The 26,177-nt window shown below is 46.1% G+C and overlaps 1 protein-coding gene across 3 annotated transcripts in view; it reads left to right on the plus strand.

Moving 5' to 3' along the window:
- Window positions 1-26,177, plus strand: part of LOC106829732 (uncharacterized) — a 165,397-nt gene extending 139,220 nt beyond the window's left edge. For 2 of the 3 annotated variants that reach the window (XM_070496708.1, XM_044757278.2), the window contains 11 exons: window positions 4,697-4,806; window positions 11,107-11,256; window positions 12,099-12,152; window positions 12,799-12,966; window positions 14,831-14,983; window positions 15,226-15,357; window positions 15,992-16,144; window positions 17,577-17,786; window positions 20,806-20,926; window positions 24,081-24,208; window positions 25,984-26,177. In XM_070496708.1, the coding sequence (XP_070352809.1) occupies window positions 4,697-4,806; window positions 11,107-11,256; window positions 12,099-12,152; window positions 12,799-12,966; window positions 14,831-14,983; window positions 15,226-15,357; window positions 15,992-16,144; window positions 17,577-17,786; window positions 20,806-20,926; window positions 24,081-24,208; window positions 25,984-26,109 (1,505 nt within the window). In that variant the 3' untranslated portion in view covers window positions 26,110-26,177. Of the gene's footprint in view, window positions 1-4,696; window positions 4,807-11,106; window positions 11,257-12,098; window positions 12,153-12,798; window positions 12,967-14,830; window positions 14,984-15,225; window positions 15,358-15,991; window positions 16,145-17,037; window positions 17,327-17,576; window positions 17,787-20,805; window positions 20,927-24,080; window positions 24,209-25,983 lie in introns of those variants that run through there. The other variant, XM_070496709.1, reaches the window with a different exon arrangement.

Raw genomic sequence — 26,177 nt, forward strand, 5'->3', positions numbered from 1 at the left:
GTCTACGTCAGAAGATTGGCAAATGTTTGTATACTTGTGCATTTTTTAGGTTAAATAAAATGTTTAAGATAGTGCATATCCTTTTTTAAGCATTCTCTGGTTTAACAGACTTTTGATTAACCAAACAACTGTTAGTCTTGACTGCATTGGGTAGGAGGATTGCTACTGTGTTTTGTAAGGGTTGGACGAGAAGGGTTTTGTTTGTTTGTTTATTGAAATAAGTTTGGGAAACTTGGGGTGAATAATGTTAAAAAGGTTCCTTTACTCCAGACCTTCTCAGAGCCTTTACTATCCTACTGTATTGGAAATCTCCAGGAGAGAGACAGAATATGAAATATTCTTTAAATTTATTTGACCACAGAACCCTTTTCTCCCCTGGGAACATCTATCATCAATTCAAGAAACTAGTGTTCTGGGGAGCAGTTTAAGAAACACAGGAGTACAAAATATGTACATATGCTTCAAGAAGTAAGGTATTCAACCTACTCACCTTTTGGGGGCCCCCTGGCTGGTTGGGAGAACAACCTTGATTGGCAGTTGTGTTCCTTCAAGTTTCAGTTCTGCCTTGGCTTAGGACCCAGGGGCCACTCAGGCACAGAGGGCTAATTGTTGTGTCAGAGAAATAAAATGGTACCGAACCAAGATACCCATCCTAGAGGGAGGGGACTGCATGGGATGGGGTGGGGGGCCAGTTTCAGAGAGGGAGAGAGAAGTGCTTTGGCCACCAGGAAGTCAAAGTTTTTTCCAGTCACGGGACTTGGGAACAGAGTGAGAGGGAAGAACAAAATCCTAATTTAACCCCCAGTGTGCTGTCTCCCTCCCACCTCCATGCTGCTGTCAAAAATGGCTTCATCTTATAGAAACAATGACCACACACACCCCGGAAATGAGACGCGTTTGGAGACTGCCAACTCCACTTGGCCAGGAATTTCTTCCCTTGGATGAATTCTACTCTCCCTGGCTTCCCCTGACTCCTGCCTGCAGGTGCAGATGCATGTCTGAACTTGAACTCATGAAGAAGAAGTGTGCTGGGAAATGTTCCCAGCACGCTGGTAAAAGAATCCCCCTTCAGCTGAGCCCAGAGCTAAACCCCAAACCAGATCTGTGGGCATTTGCCAGGTGATGGTCCCCAAACCAGAAGCGTGTGACAGATGTGGCTCCTTGCAAGGTTTATATGTGAGCCTGCTACAAAATTACATGGAAAAAGTATCTAATTTCTGATCCAAAAATTTCGGAAATATATATCAGCTCTGTCTTGTCAAAGCTTAGATTTATAAAAGTCTTAAATTTCTTAAGAAGTGTGAACTTCTAGGCACATTAACTCTTTTGAATTTCCCACTTCAACTGAGCTAGGACAGCGGTGATGAGTCTACTCGCCTTTATTTCCCTAAAGGAGAAGCAGGATTAGATTGACACGTTTATGATGGAGGGTAGCCAATTGTAGAAGAAATGTAGAACCCCATTGTCAAAAACAGGACCCCCCTCAATAAATAACGTAACAAGTGCAAATACCAGCGGCTCCTGCTCTGTCATATCCGCATCCCTGGGAGGGAGGATTGGGCTGGTGCTTTCTCTGTGTGCACTGAGTCTCCTGTCAGAAGCATAAAAGTATGAGTAGGAAAGCTCATCTGAAATTAGAAACAGCTGGGGGCAGGGAGTGGCCCTGTGGCTGCTTGCTGATGGCCAGCCCTCCCACAACAGAGACAGGAGTGGGCGGGGCTTGGCTCCCACCTCTGACTCTGCAGGTCTCTGTGTCAGGTCTCCCCTGGGGCCACGCACAAGGAAGTAGGTCCTACCCAACATAATTAACTAACGTACACGTGTGCTTTCATCCTTCCACGTGGAAGTTGAGGAGTGTTGACGTACTTCCATTGTTACAGCACTGTGATATTATTTAAAATTTGATTTTATTTTTCAACAGATAATACATTCACCTGGTTCAAAACTCAAAATGATATAAAAATGTAAAACTATATGTTTAGAAGTCTTTTTTTTTCTAAGATTGGCCCTGAGCTAACATCTGTTGCCAATCTTTTCTTTTTTCTTCTTCTTCTTCTCCCCCAAGCCCTCCAGTACATAGTTGTATATTCTAGTTGTGAGTCCTGCTAGTTCTGCTATGTGGGACGCTGCCTCAGCATGGCTTGATGAGCGGTGCTGGGTCCTCGCCTAGGATCCGAACCGGTGAAACCTGGGGCACCGAAGGGGAGCACATGAACTTAACCACTCGGCCACGGGGCCAGCCCTGTTTAGAAGTCTTGCTGCCACCATTGACCCCTTTCTGACACACCCATGTAGCCGCTTTCATTAGTTTTTTTATATACCCCTTTAGTACTTCTTTATGCAAATACTAATTCATTCTTTCAGTTGGTACCTACTCACTGAGCACCTAGTGTGTTCTAGGCAACTATATTATAGGCACTGGGGATACAGTCTTACTGTCAAGGAGCAAAAATCCTTACTCTCATGGAATTTATCATCTACAAGAGGGTAGGCAGACAATAATCAATAAACATAAAAAATAAGAAAGTAATGGAGTAAGGAGGACGGTGGTGTGGAGGTGTGAAGGGGGCACATTGCAGTTTCAATTGGGTGGTCAGGATGGACTTCACTGGGAAAGCGACGTTTTGGGCAAAGTTTGAAGATGGGGGAAGAGCATTTCAGACAGGAGAATAGCCCGTACAAAGGCCCTAAGCAGAGCAGGCCTATCGTGTTTACGGAACAGCAAAGACCCAAGTGTGGCCGGAGTGGAGAGGGTGAGGGAAGTCAGAGAGGAAGAGAGAGGGGAGGCCAGACGGTGCAGGACCTTGTGAGGACTGCAGTGTTTGCCCTGGATGCAATGGGGAGCCTGTCCCAGACTGTGAGTGACATGAGCTGACCTACATTTTAGGGGAATCTCCCTGGCTGCTGTGTTTAGAACGGACTGTGAAGGGAGAAACGGGGGAAGGAGGGGAAGGCTGGTTTGGAGGCGATTGCAGTAATCCAAGCAAGAGGAGACGGTGGGTCAAACAAGGTTGGGGCATTGCAAATAAGTGGTCAGATTCTGGGCATATTTTTGAAATAGTTATTAGTGGATTGGGGATTGGGTGTGGGGGAAAAGAGGAGAGTCCATGATAACTCCAAGATTTTTGATCGGAACAATTGGGAAAATATAGAATTGCCATCAGCTGAGATGGCAAGTTGGGGGGGAAGATCAGGAATTTAATTATGTGCAAGTGTAGTTTGAAATGCCTTTTAGACATCCAAGAAGAGATGCCAAGTGGGAATAAGATCTAAATTTGAGGGTTGTCAGTGTACGGATGGTACTTAGCCATGAGACTAGATGAAATAGCCAAGGGAGTGTGTAGATAGAAAAAGGGAGGTGGACCAAGGGCTGAGTCCCAAGACACCCTCATTTTAAGAGCTAGGGCTGGGGAGGGGAAAAGGAGAACCAACAAAACGAACCTAGAAGGAACAGTGAGGGGAAACTAGGACAGAGTGGCATCCCAATGTCTAGTGACGGAAGTTTCTCAAACAGGAGGAAGTGAGAAATTGTGTGAAATGTGGTGATAGTCAAGTAAAACCACTGGCTTTGGCAGTGTTGAGGTCACTGGTGTTGATGACAAAATTGGTTTAACTGGAATGGTGGAGGTGACAGCTGGGTGAATGGGTTCAAGAAGGATTTTGAGGGAAGTGGCAGACAGTAAGTGTAGGCATCTCTTTCTGAGAGTTTTGCTAAAAAGGGAGCAAAGAAATGAGGTGATTGCTGACAGGGGAAGTGGGGTCAAGAGAAAGATTTTTACGAGGTGGGAAAAATAATGTGTGCTATTGTGAATGATCCAGGGGAGGGGAGAAGGGATGATACTGGAGAATGCCAAACTTTTGGAGAAATGACCTTGAATAGGCTTAAAGGGATATCCTCCCCCTTTATTATATTTATCATATCTTTCTTATAAAAGATAGCATTTTACATCCACTGTTCTGCACTGTGCATTTTTCTCTTAACAATCTATGGTTCTTTTCGTATCAGTACATGGAGAAGTTCCTCTCTTTTTTCACAGCTACGTAATATTCCACTAGAATACCAGTTGATATGTTATTACCAAGCTTTTGCTGTCCTAAGCAATACTACTCTGAATAACTATATATGCCTCGTCTCATATGTGTCAGTCCTACTACTGCTTTCATCCAGAAGCTCAAGTTTGTAGGCCAGCAGCTCTCAACATTTCTCATCTGTGACTCTTTCTTCTCTCTTTTGGATTTCCTCCTCTTTTTTTATTAACTCTATATTCAAAGTAATTTTGCCTTGTAACAATAGGATGTACTCAAACAGATAAATATAACAGTTCTTCATTTATTTCTGATAGTTGTGTTAGGCCAAAATAATTGTTCAGATACCTATAGGGACTTGATGAAAATAGATGCCACGTAGGGTCAATAATAAGATTTGACTCGGGATTTTAGTTATAGTGACAGAATATTGTTCACAGGACTTCAGAGGCGCTTTTCCAAATCTTTTAATTAGGAATCTTGTTAGAGATCTTCCTTGTTTCCATGTTCTGGAGGGTCCTGTGTCCTCCCCCTCCTCCTCTGCTCCCCTGCCTCACCCATTAGTTTTTGTGTGTTTGGAAATGACGCTTGCTGTGTCCAGCACTATGTCTCAGAGAGTAGCCATTTCTAATGTTTCATGATACTAGTGTTGGTATGTTTCTCCCCCTAGACCTTTGGAAACACCAAGTCATGAAAGAAAACTTTTCAGTTATCAGACCACAAATAGTTGAAAAATTTATACAGAGACTAATGGAGAATCACCAGGATGGTGGACTAGAGGTACGTATTTAAAATTAGTCATTCTGGAGCGTGGTTATTTTTTTTTAACATAAACCCAAACAAGGAAGACTTTCCCCTTAACACATCTTCTAACACTTCCCTGACTGCTTTAGAATGAAGATATGAATACTGAGGCTGACTCAAAGTGTATTCATTTGTTACCATTGTAATTCTGGAAAAACACTGATTTCTAACAAAGATGGGAGAGTAATTAGAATACGTATTTTCTAATTTCGGATCTGGCCAATTTTTTAAAGTAACCTTGGAGTTTGTTTATGAATGAGTTATTTTTAGCAACATTTCCTGTTGTTGATTTTTTTAGTATAGAAAATTTAAAACAGAGAAACCGAAATAGCCTATAATACCAATATTTAGAAAACATTTTTAAAATGTACAATATGAAAAAACCTAACAGCTCAGAAAAGCAACATTTCCACCCCTCCTCCACTTCACCATCCCCTTTCTTCTCCACAAAGGAAAGCAGTACCAACAATTGTTTAGTGTGTATACATATTTAAATCCATAATAACTCTATATACCATATATGACAATAATATATATTTGATACATACAGCACAAATACACACAGTCCTTGGAGTTTTGAACTGTTTACTCTTGACCGGAAATGGGTTTCTAAATCAAAGGAATCCACTGAAAAGGCAGGGTAAGAGAGTGTATTGGATATTTGGCCATAACAGAGGTTTTAGGATCATTGACAAATTAAGCATAAGTGCATTAGGTAGATATGAATCCAGCTTCCTTTGAAATTCAACCATTTTTTAAAAACCTGACTTAGCAAAATGTGCTCAATTTTTTAAAACAATGTTTTCTCCACATTTACATTTTTCTCAGCTCTTCAGATATTTCCCATAAACACTTCAGTTCTTGATTATGAGGTAGAGAATTCACAAGCTTGGCTGGGGGTAAATTTTTCCTCGGGACTTGATGATTGACACGTATTTGCTTAAGCTTTTAATTATACCCAAATGTGGTACTCTGCGTTCTGATGGGGGGGCGGGGAGTGGTTGCTTTTGGGTCCCTGCAGTTCAGAGGTTCTCAATTAGAGGTACAGAGGGAATTAGGGTGGGGCATGCTCCAAAAAATGTTTGAATCAAAAAATTTTGTGGCTTGCCTTAAAAAAGAAGCAATGTGCTTTGTGCTTCTTGACATGTGCTTCCTCATGGGTGAACCTCAAAGACATTATGCTAAGCAAAATAAGCCAGTCACAAAAGGACAAGTGCTGCATGGTTCTACTCAGATGAGGTCCCTAGAGTAGTCACATTCATGGCGACGGGAAGTAGAATGCTGGTTGTTAGGGGCTAAGGAGAGCGAGAATGGGGAGTTAGTGTTTAATGGATAGAGTTTCAGTTGTGCAAGATGGAAAGAGTTCTAGACATGCATCGCATGACAGTGTGAATGTACTTAAGGCCACAGAGCTATACACTTAAAAAATGGCCAAAATGGCAAATTTTAGGTTATGTATGTTTTACCACAATAAAAACAAAAAGTTTGTGGCTCAAGATCTGCTCATCCCCTGTCTATATACTTCACCCCAACAGTGAAGGCAGGAACTTCTAGGAAAGAAATGTGAGCATTAGTCGACAGGGCAAACCCATATCCGGTACAACTGGCACTTGGGGCACACTGCAGAGATTGACATCAGCCAGCCGGTGTCTTGGAATAAGAAGACCATGGCATGTTAGGTCCCTCCAAAGTCTGTGCCTGGTGGCTTCTAGCCTCTTCTTGATCATCCGCAGTGACAGGGAACTCACTCTCTTCCACCCCACACCCCCTTCCTGGCAGCTCTTGTTTCAGGCAGCTCTTACTGAGCTGGATTTGGCCTCCCCACCATCTCCACCACGGATCCTAGTTCTGCCCTTGGGATGCCACAGATTGCGGTTCTGACCCCTCACAACAGGCCTTTAGAAGCTGAGGGCAGGTCAGTCAGAGAAGCTCAAGGAACGCCCTTGGTAGCATGTGTGAAGCCTCCATAAAATCTCAATGAACAAACCCAAACAGGTGCCCCTCCAGGTGGTGGATTACAAATCGTTACCCTTCCTGCAGACGGGCGCAGGACAGGCCCCAAGCCCTGTGCCACCCACGCTGGGTCCCCTCCAGGCTGACCAAGTTTTTTGGGCACAGTCTTTCAGTGGCCAGATGCCCATCTACTTGTACTGTCATCCAGCCTGTGTTCTCCATTTGCCCACAAGAACCTCATGAGAAACCTTCTCAGATGTCCTGCTGAAATCCAGACACGCTGGCTCTGCTGTATTTCCTGAGGAAGACGGGTAACCTGACCTGACTTTTCTTGAACCCATGTTGGCTTCTAGTGACCCTTGTTTCCTTCGCCAAATTCTAGAAAACCAGATTTTCACAATCGGTTCTAACATCTTGCCCAGATTTTATACCAAACGCAATGGCCTGAAGTTAGAGACTGAGATTTCTGGCAAATTGGAACAATAATAGTCTATTTTGTGGATTCTAGAACTATTTCCATTCATATACCAAGAGTCGTTCACTCATTTGGGAAACATTTATAGATCTCCTATTGCCTATTATTAGAGAAATAAAGGCAAAAGGTACAGTCCTTGCCATCAGAGAGCTTATAGAAATAGGTGAGCCAGCAATGTCATGAAAAGGCACTTCATATTAAGTACTTTGATAGAGACACACACAGGGTGCTATGTGAGATCAGAGAAGGGGGACACAACCCAGCTAGGGGGTGAGAGAAGAAGTAGTCAAGGAGGACTTCCTAGAGGAGATGGTGTTTGGGCCAGATCTTGAAGCACAAGTAGGAGTTGTCCAGATGCAGAGGGGCCAGGGAGGGAAGGCAGAGCAATCTAGGAAGGAAGTATAGCAGAGTTCAGAGGAGGACACTAGAAAGGTGGGCAGGGCCAGATGCTGAATAGCCTCGTGTGATCCTGAGGAGCTTGGATTTCATCCCAGAGTCAGTGGGAAGTCACTGAAGCATTTTATCAGCAGAGGTGGGCTTTAGAAACATCATCAAAACATTTGGTGTGTGCCTGATGGTGAACGAATCGTTATGAGGGACTCGGAGACAAAGCAAACCATAGAAGCACAATTTGCTCCCAGCAGAGTTAGACTTTTGCCATAATAAGGCCTGGCACCTGCAGTGCTTGCGCCCAGGCTGGCTCTCCGGAAGAATCCATGGGGCAATCTGGTGCTCTTTCAGCCAGCGCCATCCATCATGGTTCAGGTTTAAGTGTTGGTGAGGGAATCAGCCAACTGCGGGGCACTGGGCCAGCGGTCTTCGCTCTGTGGTTCTCATGGAACCCAGGGGCCTACCTGGGAAGAAGATGAAGCTCCTTCATGCTGCATTTTGATGCAGAGCTGACATTTAGTGACCTAGAAAGGCAGCATGGGTTGCAGAACATCTTTTAAGAAACAAATTGCTCTGAGAGCTTAGAGAAGGATTTGCCAGCGGAAGCCACATAGGCTGTAGTCCCACAACAGGTGCTGCTCAGGTGGCTCCAGATGCTGCTACTGGAAGGCCGAGTACACAGTCCGCAGGACCAAAGTTCACCAGAGAGACTGCTGGGAGCACAGGAGTCTCCCTGCACCTCTCCGTCACCTGGCAGTCACAGCTATTGTGCCCCACCTCAGATGTGCTCCCCATTCCATGTCCCCACTGCAGGTGCCCTGGCTGGACCCTTACCCCTCTCCCTGCCGTCACACTCACCCGCTATGTGCCATCCTCCTCAGCTCATCTTTCAGCCCTTCTTCCTGAGGCCTTAGCAGAGCCGCTGAGGGAAAGCAGTAACACAACTTCTCTGGCCTCTGGAGACGGTCACGGGGAGTCCTGGCCATTCCTGCCTCTTTGGTGTAACACAGACTCACCCAAGAGTCCCTCATCCTTGCTGGGGAAAATATCAGGCTGGCTAAGAGCGGATGGCAGAGGGCCACTGTGGTTCAAGTCTGCATTTCTGTTTGTTTGGGACCCTGTATGTGTAGTGGCCATGGTGGCATTAATCTGGGAAGTGTCGGCCCTGCTGAAGAGCTGTTGGAAGCTCTGTTAGCACACTCAGGGCTGGGCACTGCTGTCTAGGACAGTGAGGGGTGAGTCACTGTGGCTGATTCCAAGCACTGGGCCCAGTACCCCCGGATGAGGTCACCGGCCACATCTTGCTGGCCTCGAATGTGGTCTCATGACTTCTCACGACTTCAGGCTTTCATCATATTCAGTCTGGGAATGTTTCCTTTGTCATTACTAAATTCACCTAGCCTTGGCCTTTTCTCTGTAAAGAAGTCAAGGTGCAGGGGATGAATCTTGGTTCCCTTTGCCTAGGTGTCAGCAGCTAATTCTGGCTGTGCTGCTCACTCCCCAGGAGCAGGATGGATTGCCCTCAGGGCCAGAGGGTGAGTGCAGGAGCGGGAGCGCCTTCCTCTGCCTTCCCTGCTCCTGCTCATGACATCCCCCTGAGCAGAGGTTTTCACCTACTGTTTCCATTCTGCATATCTTGAATGCCTCCTGCCAAGCGCTGTGGTTGATGACCTTTACAAAAGATTTACTATCTTTTAATTAGTATATACATTTTATTTATATGTACATTTGTATATATATTTATTTTAATTATGGGTACATTTTATAATTATATTAGAAAATAGAAATCTGATGTGTTAGAAAATAAACTCACAATCTTACCCTCATCGATAACCACTATTGTTATTTTGGCATATTTCCTTCCAAACATTATGACTTTCTTTTATTCATGAACTTTTTTAAACAAAATAAGGTTATTCTATGTGCCCTTTTGTTATAGTGTACTTTTTTCACTTGACTATATATTATAAACTTGTTTCCTTGTCAATCAACATATGTCCACAACATAACTTTTGATGGCTGCTTAGTATTTCATCGTCTAGGGGGGCACCGAGGTTGTAGTGAAAGGACCAGTCTCCTGAGCCCTGACAATGGAATCAGAGCCAGGGGAACCACCCCATGATGGGAAGACAGCCTAGCTTCTGCAGCAGACTGCTGGTGAGCCTGGAGCCCGCCTGACCCTCGAAGTGTCACTGATAAAGCTTATGGAAGCATACAGGCTGAATCTTGGAGTGGGTCCCCTAAGACTCCGAGATACACACACAGACACACTCACTGATACACGTAGAGGACACACACAGACAGATAGAGACATATACAGATGCTCACAGATAGACAGGTACACAGAGAGATACAGACACACAGACATATATACACTAATGGGTGCAGACACCAAACACACAGATATATCCACAAGTGTACACAGACACACTCACTGATACAGACACACAGAGACTCACACGAGCACTCCCATGAACCTGCAGGTCCTAGTCAGGTAGATCTGTCCTACCTTCCACATACTGGCTCCCATTTCTCTCCAGAGCCTAAATCTGAGCCTGCCTTGGAGGGGTGGACTTTTCCTCTGTTCCCTAATGGCCATCTCTTCAAAAAGGGTACCCAGTCTCCTGGAGAAATGGAGGGAATGGTACTGCCCAGAGAATGAGCACTATGGCCCTTTGACCAGAGCAAGAGGGGCCCATGCCCAATGCCCCATACTTTGGAGGGCCCCTCTGGCTCTCTTCCCACCTGACCCTTCCCCACTGGGTGAGAAATCCCCATGACCAAGGGAATATACCCACTCAGATGCCTGGGCTTCCTTCTAGACCATGCTCCAGGTACCTGGGACCCTAGAATTCCCTAGGTCCAGGGCCTCTTCCCCAGATCACCCTCCCCAGAGGGAGAGTGGACCTCACCGCCAGTGTGCGCACCCTGGCCTGAGGTGTGGGCAAGGGCAGTTATGTAGGGGTGTGAACGGTTGGGGTATCTGCTCACATGCATGTGAGGGCCCTCCCCAATAGGATGTGAGGCCAGAAGTGGGAAGAGATAGGAGTCATGTTGTAAATGTGGGTTGGAGACCAGCTCTCCCCAAGTCACCACACCTCACGGCAGAACTCAGAGTGGTCCAAGAACGATCAATTTAAACCCGGCCTTCCAAGTCATTTTGAAAGTCTATTTTTCAAAGTAAGAGAATTAAATATTTTCATTTTAATGGTTTGTTAGTTTGATTTATAACCTTTAAATATTTAGGATACTTAGATATGTGGTATGTGGGCCTCCATTTGTACTCTTGTTCCTGGCCCTGCAGATGTTAACAGCAGACCTGAAAGAGAAAAGCTTGCAAGGCTAGAGCCAATGTTTTTCTACGGAGGAGAAATGGAAGTGGGTGTGTGAGCCGTGAGCCCTGGTATGGTGAGCCTGCCCTGCTGGAGCTGCTGTGAATGATGCCCCTTCCTTTTCAGATCACTTTCAGGAAAGAACACCTTGAGGCCTGCCTCCTTTCCCTGGGTTGTGATGTGATGGCAAGAGAACGCAGCAACTTTGAGAGCTATTCCATGTGTTACGAACATGTGTTGGAGCATGCTAGGCAGAAGCTCTGCCGGAAGGAGCAAGTATGTTCCTGGAGAGACAAGAGCTGTGATGGGGAAGGTGTGGGCAGGGACCCTCAGGAGTCACTTTAAAGAGGAAAGTAAAACAGAGGGTGGGGGCAGGTGTTCTTATGCAAGAATTGAGAGTGAATGGTACTCCCCCAATTTTTCTTCTCTTTGGCTCATTTTCTTGGGTTCTGGTATTCTCAGTTGCAAAGGTGATGGCCTCAGCAACACTGGGTTGTGCGCTTTGGAGACGTCTAGTAGGGAATATAAGAGGTGAGCAACAAAGGAGCTGGCCCCCTGGGGAAGATGCACAGCTGACCTTCCCACCCTCAGCAAACACAAGGCACCTGGTCTAGCAAAGAAGCCAGGATCCTTGAGTAAACTCTGTCGTCAGGATGCACATCATGGGTCTCCCTGATGAGACTTCCATAAAATGAGGTCCCACCGGTGGGCTCCAAGAGTCACTTCTCCTGTCCTCGATTGCACACTGTTTTGAAACGGATTGAATCAGAGGTTCAGTGTAATTTTAGTTTGTACCTAAGAAAAGTGTAAAAGTCTGAAAAAAATCAAATGAAGCATTAAAATATCAAATAGTGAGTTTTGACTTCACCCTCAATTTGGCTTAAACCCATAGCCGAGTACTCTGCATCCGTGTGAGTGCCCGGAAGTTGGTGCTGTCTTTTGATGCTGTGTCAGGCATCCAGTGGGGCAACAAGCACAGTCCTGGCTCCAGGTGGAGCCCGAGGATCTCAAAATGAAGCTCCACAAATAGGAGGTGTCTGGAGCATGTTGTACTGAATTGAGGCATGGTTGGAAGAATGAATGTTTGAGTTTGGTTTGCACTGCTTTCTCCTCTCCAGGAATTAGATGTTTTACGAGAAGGTCAGAGTCCACCTGAAGACAATGCTGGTCAGGTAGGTCAGCTGTTACTAAAAAGGTTCTCTTCTCCATTTCTCAAGTTCATGCTCTCAGCGGGAGCCAGACACGGGACTCCTAGTGTCATTTTCTTGTTCACCATCAGGAGTGGCCTGTAGAAGTCCTGCCAGTGAAGGCCCACTGAAGAAACACCCAAGGAGTGTGCTTTCATTTTTTAAGCAATGAGGGCATTTTTTTTTTAGTTTTTTGGTGGTTTTTGTTATTTTTTATTGCTTTGGTTTTTCTTTTTGTTGTTATTTTTGTGGTTTATTTTCCTTTGAGGCCAGTTAAAGTGCATTCCAAAGATATTTAGGCTGAGGTATCAAGAGAAGGCCAGTTTGGAAATGGAGGCCAAGACAGTTGAAGTATTTTCTCTAAATGAATTGTGCTCACATAGTGTCTCTTCCGGGGTCATTCATTCAGCCACCATTTATTGAGCACCTACTATGTGTCTGGAACTGTTCTGGGACGCTTAAGCTGAGCTTAGATCCTTCCACCTGCATCTGCACAACGGGATATTCACCTCCTTCATTAGATTCAAAGGATGAGTGCAAATTCAACACTGACACACAAAGAACTGTTCTGTAGTGGCAGTTTGAAATTGCTGAATTATTTTCCATTAAAAAAAAATGTTTCTGCTGCTAGGTTGCCGAGCTCAGTCATGATATGATCATGGAAATCACTGCTCTGAGAGCCCGACTCACGGATTTGGAAGAAGAGAATCTGAATCTCAAAAAGCAGATTAGAAAAGAGGTCCAAGAAGAGTACGAAGCCTTAGTCCAAGCTTTGTTTGTGACGTGTTTACATATCAAAGTAAGTGACCCGTGTCGGACATCTGGGCAGTCCTGTGGGGAGCCGGCTGTGACTGACCCCGCAGCACTGCACACAGAGGGACTGATGACAGAATGGGCTTTGTGGCAATGAGATTGCTGGGCCCAGGGATTCTCCAGCTCTAAGCTTCTGCTGCAGAGAGTGAGTCAGCAATGGGTGGTCATTATTTTACCATGATTGACACTGAATTTAAGACAATTTAAGTATTGCTATTTTCCTCACTCTACCGCTGGTTACCATTGTTGCCATCTGATTGCTGTTGAGGGAAGGGGGCTTCTTCTTCTCAAGACCCCAATAGTTTATGGCACTGTTTTGCCTCCTGAGTGTGACCATCCAAACAGGAGAACACAGCACCCTGGGCCAGGCCAGACCCATCAACAGGCACCTCCTGAAACTTCACTGGGCAGATTTAGGATTCGAATCAGCTTTCAGAGATTCCTCCAACCCTCAAAATGCACAATGCCAGCCTTTCTCTCACAATTGGTGTCAGGGAGCTGCTGACCTGTCAGGAAGGCCAATCCAGAAGGGGAGTGATGGGGTGCCGACGTGCCCACAGTACTGGGGAAGCCTGTCACTTTCTTATGATGGCTGTAAGATGGAGGTCCCGTGCCTAAAATGGGTCATCACGGAGCCTGGTCCAGCTGCCACAGGACTGTGAATTTCAGTACAAACCTACCACCTCCCAAGTCCACAGCTTCCCCCAAACCCGCCCCCTTCCCTGCTATTGGGTGTTCCCCAGAGCCAGCCCTATTTGGGTCCCTACCTCACTCTCTCTCCTGGGGGGATTCCAAGGTGGTCCCTGAAGTTGTGACGGTGAAAGGAACTTCCACCACTGCTCTGCCTTGGCCTGGTCATTCCAGAGAGGATGGGAGATTCCTTCTTATTTGTGAAGGATCCACAAAATACAAGTGTACACAAGTGTTAAAGGATCAGAACCAAAATGCACTGGGCCTGGTGCTGCGGGGGAGGGGCGAGCAGACAGTGAAGTCTGGAATTTGCTAAGCCATCTTTGGGGTATAAAATTGTTGAAAAATTTCTTAAAGTTCTTTTTAGCTTCTGTCAGATTCCTAAATAAAACGGAGATTCTCTCAGGCTAACCTATGTCCACAAGCCCCCACAGTAGGGAATCCCTGTTCCACCCCAGGGTCCCCAGAAGGTGGTGAAGCTTTTGCTGGGTGGCCAGGAGCCAAACTTCCTGCCATGGCTCCCCAGCCGGGCACTGTCCTCCTGCCTTCCTCTCCAGGGAAGTGGTTCAGAGGTGAGAGGATGCCCCACTCTCACCCCTCACCCGAGGATGCTGGGTCTCCAGTTGTACTTACCAACCATCAAGCCATTTCACCATAAACCATTAGAACAGGCTGTTTCATACTGAGATTTCTGCCAGAGCCCAAATAGGAACCAGCCAGCCTGATTCCTTCCTCTGCTTCATGTATTTTTAATGGAGTTCCTCCTTAGTGGCTTATCTACAGTGTTTTAGCTGATCAGATTCTGTTGAGTCAACCTGATGGCAAAAATCTCTAGGTTCAAATTCCCAACAACCCTTTGGTGGAGGGGGAGGGATTCAGTTTTCCACCTGTAACCTCACACTCTACCCGCTCAACTCGCCTTGGTGCCTGACACCGTAGGCGGGCTCTAAGATGTGCAGGCGTCCGCAGGACGAAGCCCTGTGGATTGGTGACAACGCTGAAGGGACTGCCAGTGAGAGTACCAGTTATTACCTGATGGAACCAGTAAGCATCCGGGTGGATGACTTTTTAAGGTGAAACCATTTCCGAAAGTGAGGCTGTAGAAGGCGAAAAGACTCTTCCTCAGATACCCTTCCTGAACTTGAGTCTGCAATTTGCAGGAGAAGCTGGATGAGAATCAGCTTAATTTGATCCAAAAAGTGTGTGAGCTCATTGATGAAGTCAGAACAGAAGGGATCGACAATCTGAAAAGCCTAAAGAAAAAATGGGGTTCCGCCAGGCCTGACAAAGAAATGAAAGAACACCCAGCCAAAGTAAGTCATTTCCTTTAGCAAGGGGATATCAGCATAATATCTTAGCATCTGAGCCCACCGCTCACTCTTTGCATTCCAGTCTGCTTTCCCCGAGAAAGCAGTGCATCAGGCATCTAAAAAGGGCACGGGGGCTGACTGCCCAGTGTGGTCTTCTGGAAGGCATGTCTCTGATGTTGGGATTCGTACCCTTCCTGAGGAAAGTGTTGGCGACGGCCTTTTCTGAAAATGAGCCTTCTTGGCAGGAGCAGCTGTGGGCCTTGGAGCGGGATAACTGCAGCCTGGCGGCCCTGGTGTGCAAAGCAAGGAGCCTGGGCCGGTGGAGGCTGGCTGTGCAGCAGGCTCGCTTCCAGGGCCAGCTGAGCAGGGCCGAGAAGGTGAGCGCTGGGGGAGGGAGGCCCCGCCCAGCAGGACGGGGTGGGGGGAGGTGGGGGTGCAGACTGGCCTCCTTGGCTGCAGCTGCTGTGCTGGTGTAGGGTGGCAAGTCCCACCATCTTAAAGGATCTGACAATAGGGGAGTTTTCCTGAAACTGGTAATGTCAGAGCCTCGGGAGAAACAGGAAAGAGCCAGAAGCGAATGGCAAAGAAGCAAGGGAGAGAACAGGTCAGAGAGTTTAGCAGAGGGAAAGAAAAGATGGAGAGACTTTACCAAGGGCTTGAGGCAGCTGAGTCAAAATACTGCAGATCTTCGAGTTGCAGACATGATTATTTGAGGAAAATGAAGTACTAACAAAATAAGAAGTGGAAAATCAGCTTTAAGGCAAATTGGAACCAAAGTGCATATTAATAGTGGTTTGGAAACTTTCTCTACTGTTTCTGAGAGTCTTTGTCTACTCCCATCTGTCACTCTGTTCTTAACTGAAATCACGGAGGCAGTGACCAGCAGGAGCTCCGTTCTACCAGAGGTGCTACAGGATGATGGATGATGAGATGGTTTAGAGACTGCTTATGAAACCAAAACCATGAAAAGGAAACTTACTTCCCATCTTACTGTGTTTGGAATGTTCGCAGGAAGCTATGCAGAGTAAAACAGAGTGCTTGAGCATCAAGCTAATGGCAGAACAAGAAGCAGTTTTATTTCGTCAAGAGTTACTGGCTCTAAGACAGGCCCTGGCCAGGGCTCAGGCTGACAACGTGAGGATGTGCAGGCAGCAGGATAACCAGGTATCTGAGCCCCACCACCTCTCTTCCGCTCTCTCTGTGAACACGCTCTGCAAAGCTGGATGTGGCAACCAGAAGCGGCACCCTGCTGGCTGTCACAGCTCTGCAATGTGAAGCTGAGCAGCCGGCACTGCCAGAGAGAGATGGCCTGGACCCCAGCTTCCTTTCTTCTCCCTCCTTTCCAGCCCAGACACCAAGGGCAGTGGCCAAAAGTCTTCTGTTATTATTCATATTTGGCTAAGATGGTGAAATATTACTCATACATGAGACTCTTCTTCTGTGTGTGTGTGTGTGTGTGTGTGTGCGCGCGCGTTTCTCTGAGGCTCTTTTTACCCAGGGGGCATCCTGGGGTCTGGGTCTCTGCTTTTAACACAATGCTCTTTCAGGCCCCAAGCACCCTTTCCATCCACAGCAACCCTCTACCTGTGGAGTGTGGCCCAGCCATCAGCATTATTCCCCAAGCAGAGTCTTGCGTCCTTTCCCGATGGTCCATGCTAAGTCTTACTTTCAGAAGTTGCTGCTGCTTAACAGGGGCTGGCACCAAAATAAAGGTGTTTCAAGTCTAAGCTCTTAATAACTGTGCCACCCTCTGAGTATGAATGAAGCAGAGGGACCCTAGGTTTAGAGAGAGAACAGCTGAGTTTAAATAGCAGCCTAGGAAAGCTGGGTATATTTCAAACATGAAATAGAATTTATTTATTTGGCCCTAATTCCTCCATTAAGGTGTATCAGGTGAATTATGATGTATAATTCTGTAAACTGTAAAGTCACCATACAATTATGAATCATTATTATTAATATTATAACTAAGGATTGACCATCTAGTACTTATGGGGCTACCGACGAGAAAAGTTTAAGAACAGAACCACATTATTACCACTCTTTTCCTTCTCCAGCCATCTATCTGGAATCTGGCTTCCCCAAACCTATTTTGGAAGTCAAAACGGAGGCAGGATTGGACCGTGTCTTCCACACTCATCCCCACTCATCCCACTGCTGTCTCACCGCGTCTCCCCCTAGGTGACCCTTCTGCTGCCATCTCATGATAAAGGCTCGATGATCATGCAAATATAGATTGTGATGGATATGATTATTTGGTTAATAAGCTAATTAACATACACATTATCGTCAAGTTTTCTATTAAAAGACCAAATCATTTGACCTGATATCACTCCCCTGGCTTTTCTCGGTGTGTGTCTGTTGAGTTTTCCTTGGAGCCGTAAATGCCAGGCTGAGCTAGATCCTGGTGGTCTTACTGCTGGCTAGCATGGGACAGGACAGCTGGGCTGTATTACCCTGAGCCCAGGAATACCACACAGGTCTGCACCTGGGCCTCCAAGGAGGGGATGGTTGTGTGGGCCAAACCCTCATTCCCTGCCTTGTGCTGAGAAGACTCCTCGTTTTTCTCCTTTCCTTTGGCCTTTTCCTGCCACAGGCTCAATTACTGAAAGAGCTAGAACATAGAGTGACCCAGGAAGCTCGCCACCGGCAGCAGCTGGATTTAATAAAAACCTCCAGCATGGAGAAGCTCCTGGAAGATGTGGAGCAACAAGAACAGCACCTGCAGCTCCTTACTGAAGAAGTCAAGAGGGCTTCTAAACTGGGCCAGCTCCAGCAGAGGAAAAGTCAGAGAGAACTCCACCAGGTAACTCTGGGGAGAGGTAGCTGCCGCTGGAAAGCGAATCAGAGTGCACCAGCCAGAGCCGGTTCATTCTTCCCATCTTTTCCACGCCTCTCGTGTCCCCTACAGCAGTGTTTCTCCCCATTTGTCACTTCTGGGCACAAGAGGAAAATGGAAATACTTATCCCGATGCTGGGTAATTGCTCGGGCTGCTTATGGTGAGAGATGATGGCTTGACTGCCTCAACCGCCAGAATCTTGGCACCCTTGTAACCCACTTGAAAAATGTATTTCCACCCGCCTCTAATCTTGGAACTAGGGATCCTTTAGAAAATTCCAATAAGTAATCTGGAAAAGCAGCAAGCATCATGGAAGCTGTGATAAGAGGATTTTATTCACGGTGTTTCTGGAAGTGCAGAGACAAAAATGAAAGGCAAGAGTGGTTTCCAGACAAAATATATTCTCGTTAAATATACCCCACAGAAAAAAATACAGAAGGGAATAATACAAGATAGATGTGGATTAATGCAAGTTCTGACAACGGAGACCACAGAATGTAAGTGAATACAAAGGGAAAACAGCGCCTTCCAGAGCAGGCTTTTCACACATATTCATTGAATGAATAAATCACTTAATTAATTCGCCAGAGATATTACGAAACAGAAGCTGGAAAGTTAAATTATTGGCCAAGTGTTTCAAGGGCTCAAGGAGGAGATCAACAAGGAGAATTCTACAAAAATAAGAGACAAAAAAAAAAGGATAAAAATCTAATTGAGGCAGTGCTAGAGAAAATATTTTTGTAGAAATGAGGAGAAAATGAGTAGCTTTAGAATAAAAGAAAATTTACACTTCACATTTATTTTATGAAAAGTAATCTAAACTATGACTGAACTCATAAGAAAAATTTGGTGTCACCTATTTGTCCTTCAAATTATGCTTTTCTAAAAGCCACCACAAAAATAGGGAGGTTCATAGAGTAGTTTCTCAAAGTCCTCTCTAAGTAATAGCTAATTTTTGTTAAATGGCAGAGATTCTAAAAGGAGTCAAAACATTTTGAGGTTTCTCTCAACAAATACACATTTTTAGTATTTGTATGTAAAAACCGTCACTGGCTCTTTCTAAAGGACCCCTTCAGCTCGCTGACAGCTCTTGTGATCCCGGGCTTACCCACCCCAAATAGCAATCCACCCTCAGCCTCCAGAGCCCCACAGCCAGCAGTGGCTCCTTTAATCCATCTCCGATGAATGTCCTTGCCTACCTCCTGCCCCTGGGACCATCATTTAGAGCACAGGCCCAAGACTCGGACTGCCTGATTCACAGCCCCAGGCCCTCCAGCTGTGTGACTTTGGGCGAGATCTGTGGCCTCTCTGTGCTTTACTCTCCTCATCAGTACATGGAGAACAATGTACTGGCTTCATGGGATTTTGGAGAGGATTAAATTAGGTAATTCAAATGAAGCGCTTAGAACAGGGTCTGATACATAGCGCTTGATCAATATTGGCTGTTTGTCTTTTGTTGGGGTTATGAAGGTAGACAACTCTGGAAACAGGTAGATAGGCCTCTGTGAAGTGGGGGTAGGGTGTGCTAACACCAGGTCCTTAGTAAGCATGTTTCTTTCCTTTGCTAATATTTCTCCAATTGGTTTAGCCCTGGCCTGGCTCAGGGAGTCTTGATATGTTTTCCCCTGGCTCTCGCCCATGAGGAATGAGGATCCTACACAAATCCTTGAAGTACAGAGAGGGACCTTGGGCCTAGCTTGTATTAGGAAGTTTTCTAACTCTGGGGTCTGATCATCTACTGAAAGTTAAACTACACTTGAGAGCATCTGCACACACAAGTAACCGCCCACCCCATAAGGTTCCTAAGACAAGCCCGTGCTTGGGTCTCTACAGACACTGGTAGGATTTAAAATACCTGTGGCTGCATCTTTGCGATCAGCGTGTGAGATGACACTAATTTTTGTGTATCAGTTTCCTAGGCTGCTCTAACAAAATACCACAAACTGGGTGGCTGAAAACAACAGAACCTGAGTCTCCCACAGTCCAGGAGGCCAGTGTGTGAAATCAAGGTGTGGGTTCCTTCAGGAGGCTCTGAGGAAGCATGGCTCCTGGCCTCTACCCTAGTTCCCTTGGCTGCCTGCAATCCTTGGCATTCCTTGGCCTGTGGCTGCATCACTCCAGTCACCACCTCCCTCATCACATGGACTCCCTGTGTCCCTCTGTGTGCCTGTCCCCTCTCCTCTTCTAAGAAGGACATCAGTCATTGGATTTAGGGCCCACCCTTCATCCAGGATGACTTCATCTTAATTACATCTGCAAGGACTCTATTTCCAAATATGGTCACATTCTGAGGTTCCTGGTGGACATGAATTTTGGGGAGAAACTATTCAACCCACGACACTATTATTACTTTTTATAATTAAAAACAATTAGGAGATGATAAAAATAAATTTAAAAAGAAAAAATATCTGTGGCCTACGCAGATGAGGTGCACTTTGGACCCAGCAACTGTCTGGCCGGCCTCTGGGCCAGGTGTGCCAGGGGAGAGCTACAGGAATGAACACAAAGGTTGCCTCCAGGTGGGGGCCTAGGGCAGACCCGGGACGGTGCTCAGGGCATTCCCTACCAATGGTGAGCTGAGCTGAGTGTAGAGATCCGGGAAAGAGTTCAGGTCTTTCTTCTGCTTGGAACCGTCCAGCGGCTCCCATGGGTCCTTGGGGCAGATGTGTGGCTTGGTCTAAAAGGTCCTCTGTGAACTGGGCCCTCCCCACTCCAGTGAAATAAACAAAAGATACAACTTTTGCAAATAAACTTCTGGCTATTATAAGATAATACGGGGTTCCAAGAGCTGCTTCTGTTCTCTTTAGTTAAGTTCTTGGCCTTTCTGGAGCTCTTGATTCTCAGAAGGCTGAGTTCAGCCTGAGCAGGACTTAGTGAAAACTTGTGTTCCTGGGGTAGCCTGGGACCTACACTCTCCCCAGGAAGCTTGGGAACTAGTGCATGTGCCAAAAAGCATCTCTGCTTCCCAAGCACTTTTCCCCTCAGATGAGAAGCCGGCTTGCCCAGGAGCGCAGCGTGAAGATGGACGCTTTCCAGCGTGTAGAAGAGCTGCAAAGTCAGCTCAACGACGCTGAGCAATCATCTGTCCAGAGGAGCTCCCCACGCGGTAAGGATAGGCCCTGCTCTGGCTAGAGCAGGCTCCCAGGGCCTGGGGCCTGAATTGAAGGAGAATCTCGGGGACTAGCGAAAACAACCCAGGGATTATTGAGTGGGTGCTTCGATGATGTTTGTTGAATGAAGGAATGATACCTGAGTGAATAACTTTAATTCTGATTTGCAGTCAGGACTTGCTACTTTCATTCACTTTGGAGTACTGACATCCTATACCATAAAGTTTCAATAATAAAGCCAGTCCCGGGAGTGTGTAATATATCACTTTAAGAACATTGGGTACTTCACAGGATTTTGAAGCATCTTAACGCCTTGGGACATTAATGACCACATTTCTCAGATGTTATTCATGAAGTACATTATGATGCTTGGTCCTAGGGGCTTGAAGGGTCCTATGGAAACAGCAATCAAAACGGCTCTCGGGCAGTGTAGCCAGCAAGCAGCAGGGAGCAGAGGCCAGACCCAGGATGTCTCTAAACTAGCTTCCTCCCCTATAAGCTGAGGACTAAATAAATTCCAAGTTCTCTTCTAGATTTGACTATTGAAATATCACCAAGTATCAGTAACCATGCCCGGCCTGTTGTTAAGATCAGCCAAGCCTCTTCTTTCCAGTTCTGCTGCGTAGCCTGGTGGTTGAGAGAGTGAGCATTAGAATAAGGCAGCCCCTTGGGGCTGGCCCCGTGGCCGAGTGGTTAAGTTCGTGCGCTCCGCTGCAGGCGGCCCAGTGTTTCGTTGGTTCGAATCCTGGGCGTGGACATGGCACTGCTCATCAGACCACGCTGAGGCAGCGTCCCACATGCCACAACTAGAAGAACCCACAACGAAGAATACACAACTATGTACCGGGGGGCTTTGGGGAGAAAAAGGAAAAAAATAAAATCTTTAAAAAAATAAAAAAATAAATAAATAAAAAAAAAAAAGAATAAGGCAGCCCAGAGTCAAATCCTGGCTGTCGCTGGTAGCTCTGTGACCTTAGGCAGGTTAATGAGCCTCTCCGTGAAATGGGAATCCCCACCTCAAAGGCAGATTCTGAGGATCAAATGAGGTAATGCACGTCTGGCACACAGTACAGAAGCACTGAGTAACTGGGCGGATGTGGGCTACCACACTTCCATACGTGTGTGTTGTACTTTGCATTTCCTTTTGGCTACTTACCAATGTGAATGAGGGGAGAAAACACAGCCTTTGAGTAGTGGAAAGATCAATTTCAAAGATCAAGGAGACAAAACTCGAGATACTTTGGGTTTACTAAGAGCAGGGCCGGGCTTGCCCTCCTCTGTGCCCCCGCCTGGGCCCCGACAGCAGGGCTGGTATCCCCCGCCTCAGCCGCCCTGTCCAAAGCAGAAGGCCCCCAAGAGCACCTCAGGGCCCTGTTTTGGCCGCTGGCCCTGAGCCGTTCTGTACCTTGCACGGTCCTTCCCACACTCCCTGGGGTTTCTCTGTCTCTCCGTTTCCCCTCTGCCTCCAGCCCCGGCAAGCATCTTTTAGTCCATTTCTGGGTTAATGTGCGCAGTGGAGCTGCCATCCATGTCCTCCAGCACTGTCCATCTACGGAGGCGAACCAGAGTGGCGCATGAGGCAGGGGGAGGAACCCTAACGCCCAGGATTGGGGAGGTGGCAGGAGTGCAAGAGAAGCTGGGAAGCAGAGGCAGAAGTCACTCCTCGGCCTCAGCCCCCATCCGTCCCCCCGCCACCCCATCTCCCGCAATGCCAGGGGGAGGGTTGCTGAGGACCTCTGCATGTAGACTCAATAGACAGGTGGGACGGGGTCATACCTGTCCATGTGGTGCCGAGCACACCAAGGGGACAGCCAGATGTCACCCATACGATTGGCATTAGAAGGTAAAAGTCCACTGTTCCCACTCTTTTTGCAGCTGCTGTCCAGCTGAAAGCATGAGGTGACCCAGGTCTCCCCTTTCTGTGGCAGTGGTGGCTGCAGCCTCCCCACATCAGAGGCATCAAAAGCAGAGGCATTAACATGGATTCCCCTAGGATCTTGCAACCCCTGAGAAACTATCATTTGTTCAAGGGCAGTTATTCTCAAAGTGCTTAAGGGAAAAATGAAATTAATTGGCTCACAGACCTGTGAAATGTGCAGAGCTGAACTGGCCTCAGTTAGCTTGATCCTGGTTTGACATATTTCTCTCTCTGCATCTCTGGGCTCTGAGAATGCTGGGAGCAGAAGGAAGTGGAGCCCCCTGGGAGGCCAGATGGCTGCCACCTCTGGAGCTTCCATCCCCGAACGGCAGGAGTTGGGTGTGGACATGGGACAGTGAAAAAGAATCTCGCTCTGCCTGGGCTGGCTCAGGACAAGTGCCTGATTTTGAACAAATCGCTGAAGTCAGAGACTAAGATGCCTAATGGGCGTAGGTCCGGCTCACGCTTCCTCTCCCAGCGCTGAGGATGGGCTCCACTCAATCCCCTCCTCTCTGTGGCAACTGTTTTACATCTTCCTACCCTCTTCGGACCTTCAGACCCTGCCCTTCTCCCCCAACACTTCACCTCCCATTTCCCAGAGCAGTTAAAAGCCCCCAGATGGAAACTCCCTCTATTTCTTGTCCCCAGCCTTCCTACATCTATGCTCAGCTGCTTCTCCTCCCTTCCTGTTAAAATGGAAAAGGTGACCCTTTTCCCCCCTGCGACAATCCTGAGCACAGGATCCCATGTGCTCCTACCTTCTCAGGGGCCTTCAACTAAGCTTTATCTGCTTCCTCTCCACCCGCTCGTATTTCCCACCCATCTATCCTTCTAATCTGTTAACTAAGTGACTTATTGAGCATATAGGTGCCATGATCATAAAGTTCACCATAAAATAAGATTAAAATTAAAATCTATCCAGTTGCTTGAGCCAGAAATCTGGGAGCTGCTCCTTCTCACCCTGCAAATCCAGTTAATTACAGTCCTATTAGTCTGAGTCTCTCTCAGCCTGTCCACTTCTACCCACAATAGTCCAAGTCGCTCATCAGCTCTTTCTCTTTCACTCGGTCATGTGACTCTCAGGTGAAAGACTCCATCCAGGTCTTGACGGCTTCATTCAAAAACTGATGAAGGTGGATTAGATGCCCATTTTAAGCTGCAAAATTTTATGAATTAAATCTAGGCCTGCACATTGCAACCAGAGATATAATTTAACATTTTTAACATCATAGGCCTTACCTCCTGGGCTCGCTGCTCCCTAAATTCTGCTTCCACATCAACCAGATACTTCCAGCAACACCTTTTAAAGACTAACCTTATGGGCAGTAAAATAACAAGAAGGATTCAAAGGCCAAAGACTGTAAGTAATGATAAATTTGATTATATATAAGAAACAATGAAAAACATGAAATCATGGTTTCAGGGTCACTTCAAACTTACATTAAAAAATTATAATAATCAGGGTCTTATGTAGGTGCATGGGTCTGGTCTGGGTAATAAAAGTCTGGATTTCTCACAAAGGGAATTTGTCCATGAATTGTTGCTGAATCAGTGTGTTTATGGGGACAAGGAGGGTCCAGGGTCTACTACTCTGTCATCTTGCTGACGTCACTCCTCAATAGTAAAATTCTGATGTAGAAACAATTAAGCCCAAAAGCACTTACTCAATTACAATTCAATAAATGGGTGTGGAAGTCAGTAGCAACATCTTGTTGTGTTCTGTCTGAATTTCCTCTTCTTTTCCAATTATTTACAATAATTAACTAACAGCATCAGTTGTTTATCTAAATTCCCAGGCAGAACGGAAATAAGGAGTTGCAGAAGTCATTTAAAAATATATGAGAAATCTACCCTCCAAAGTTGTTCTTGGAATGCAGATTCAGTTGAAGCATAATACATATTTAAAGAATTTTTAAAAAATATTTCAGCTTTTAGTTTATGTAAAACAACATTTACATCCTCCTCCCCTGCCTTCTCTGTATTTGATAAGTGTTGTACTCTCTGCTCCACTGGCTTCCAGAATCCTCTCTAGAGATTTACATAGCTAATCCTCCCCTCAAGAATAATTGAGGAAAGGATTTAAGCAATCTGTCAGAGACTATGCCATTCTAAGGCTTCTTTCCAAGGTATAATTCTGCAGCTGATGGTCTACTTACTGGACCAAAAGTTTGCTGAAGTATTTCCAAACACGCAGTTAAGGGGCGATACAGAGAGAGGAAACAATCAGGAACCCACCCAACTGAGATCCCTGACCAAATAGGGCCATGTTATTAATGCCCACCATTTGCTTGACCCACCAGCTCCTGTGCAGTCATCATTCACCAAAAGGTGAAATTCTAGCACACGTCTATTTGTTTCTGCAAAAGCCTTTTCCGAAGAGAAGCAAGGTTCAATTTGTGTGTATGGAATCACAAGGGCTTTTAAGATTCACTCCCTCCCCATTTCACTCCCCCACGTTAATATTCCTACTGTGGGGGAGGTTGGTGATCGCACCTCTTATGGTTGAGAAGGTTTCCTAGTAGCTAAATGCATTAGTAGACAGACATTATATTTGAGAGACTTAGAAGGGTGAGAGTTAAAGGTTAATTGTTGGCCCTACTAATAAATAAGTCCTAATAAATAAAGAAGTGTATTGTGGGCCCATTGGCTTCTTTCCAATATAGAGACCCCAAGCAGAAAGCTGAGGTCCAGGAAAGGCACAAAATTAGTTGGAGCCTCTTCAAATCTATCTAAGGTCTGCCTTCTTAAGCATGGCCTGTGAGACAAGGCAGACAAATACAGGTTGAAGAGGAATTTATACATGGCAGGAATGTAAGAACACCACCGATTTTCTTTAAAAAGTAGCACTGCACTAACACAAATGATAAAATATTAAGGAATTTTTTTAGATTACTCCAAATGTGGGCTATCTTTTCTTCCTTAGCTAATGGCTTTCTATTGATGGATTCATTCTTGACCCAGTTCCCTTTATGACAAGTGGCAAAATATGTAGAACGCGGCACACTACATGGCCTAACCCAGACTCAACCAATGATCTTGGTCTCATTAGTAACACCGACTTTTAATGATGTCATAACAAGAATTATTCACCGTCTTCTTGAAAAGCTCCAATACCTACTTAATATTATATTGCAGGTACCTATTAAACACACAACAAGGACTGACCATGCCTTCCTACCTAATGTGGCAGAAACTGTTCAACTGTCAGCTTTTCAAGTTCAAACGGCTCCATCCAGGATCCCATTCCGAACTGATTGGTAATCATATTTCCTTTTTCCCAGTGTTACTTCTATGAGCATTTGAATGAATAAAAATGATTCTAAACTCCA

Source organism: Equus asinus, chromosome 24 (assembly GCF_041296235.1).
Source record: "Equus asinus isolate D_3611 breed Donkey chromosome 24, EquAss-T2T_v2, whole genome shotgun sequence".
NCBI lineage: Eukaryota > Metazoa > Chordata > Mammalia > Perissodactyla > Equidae > Equus > Equus asinus.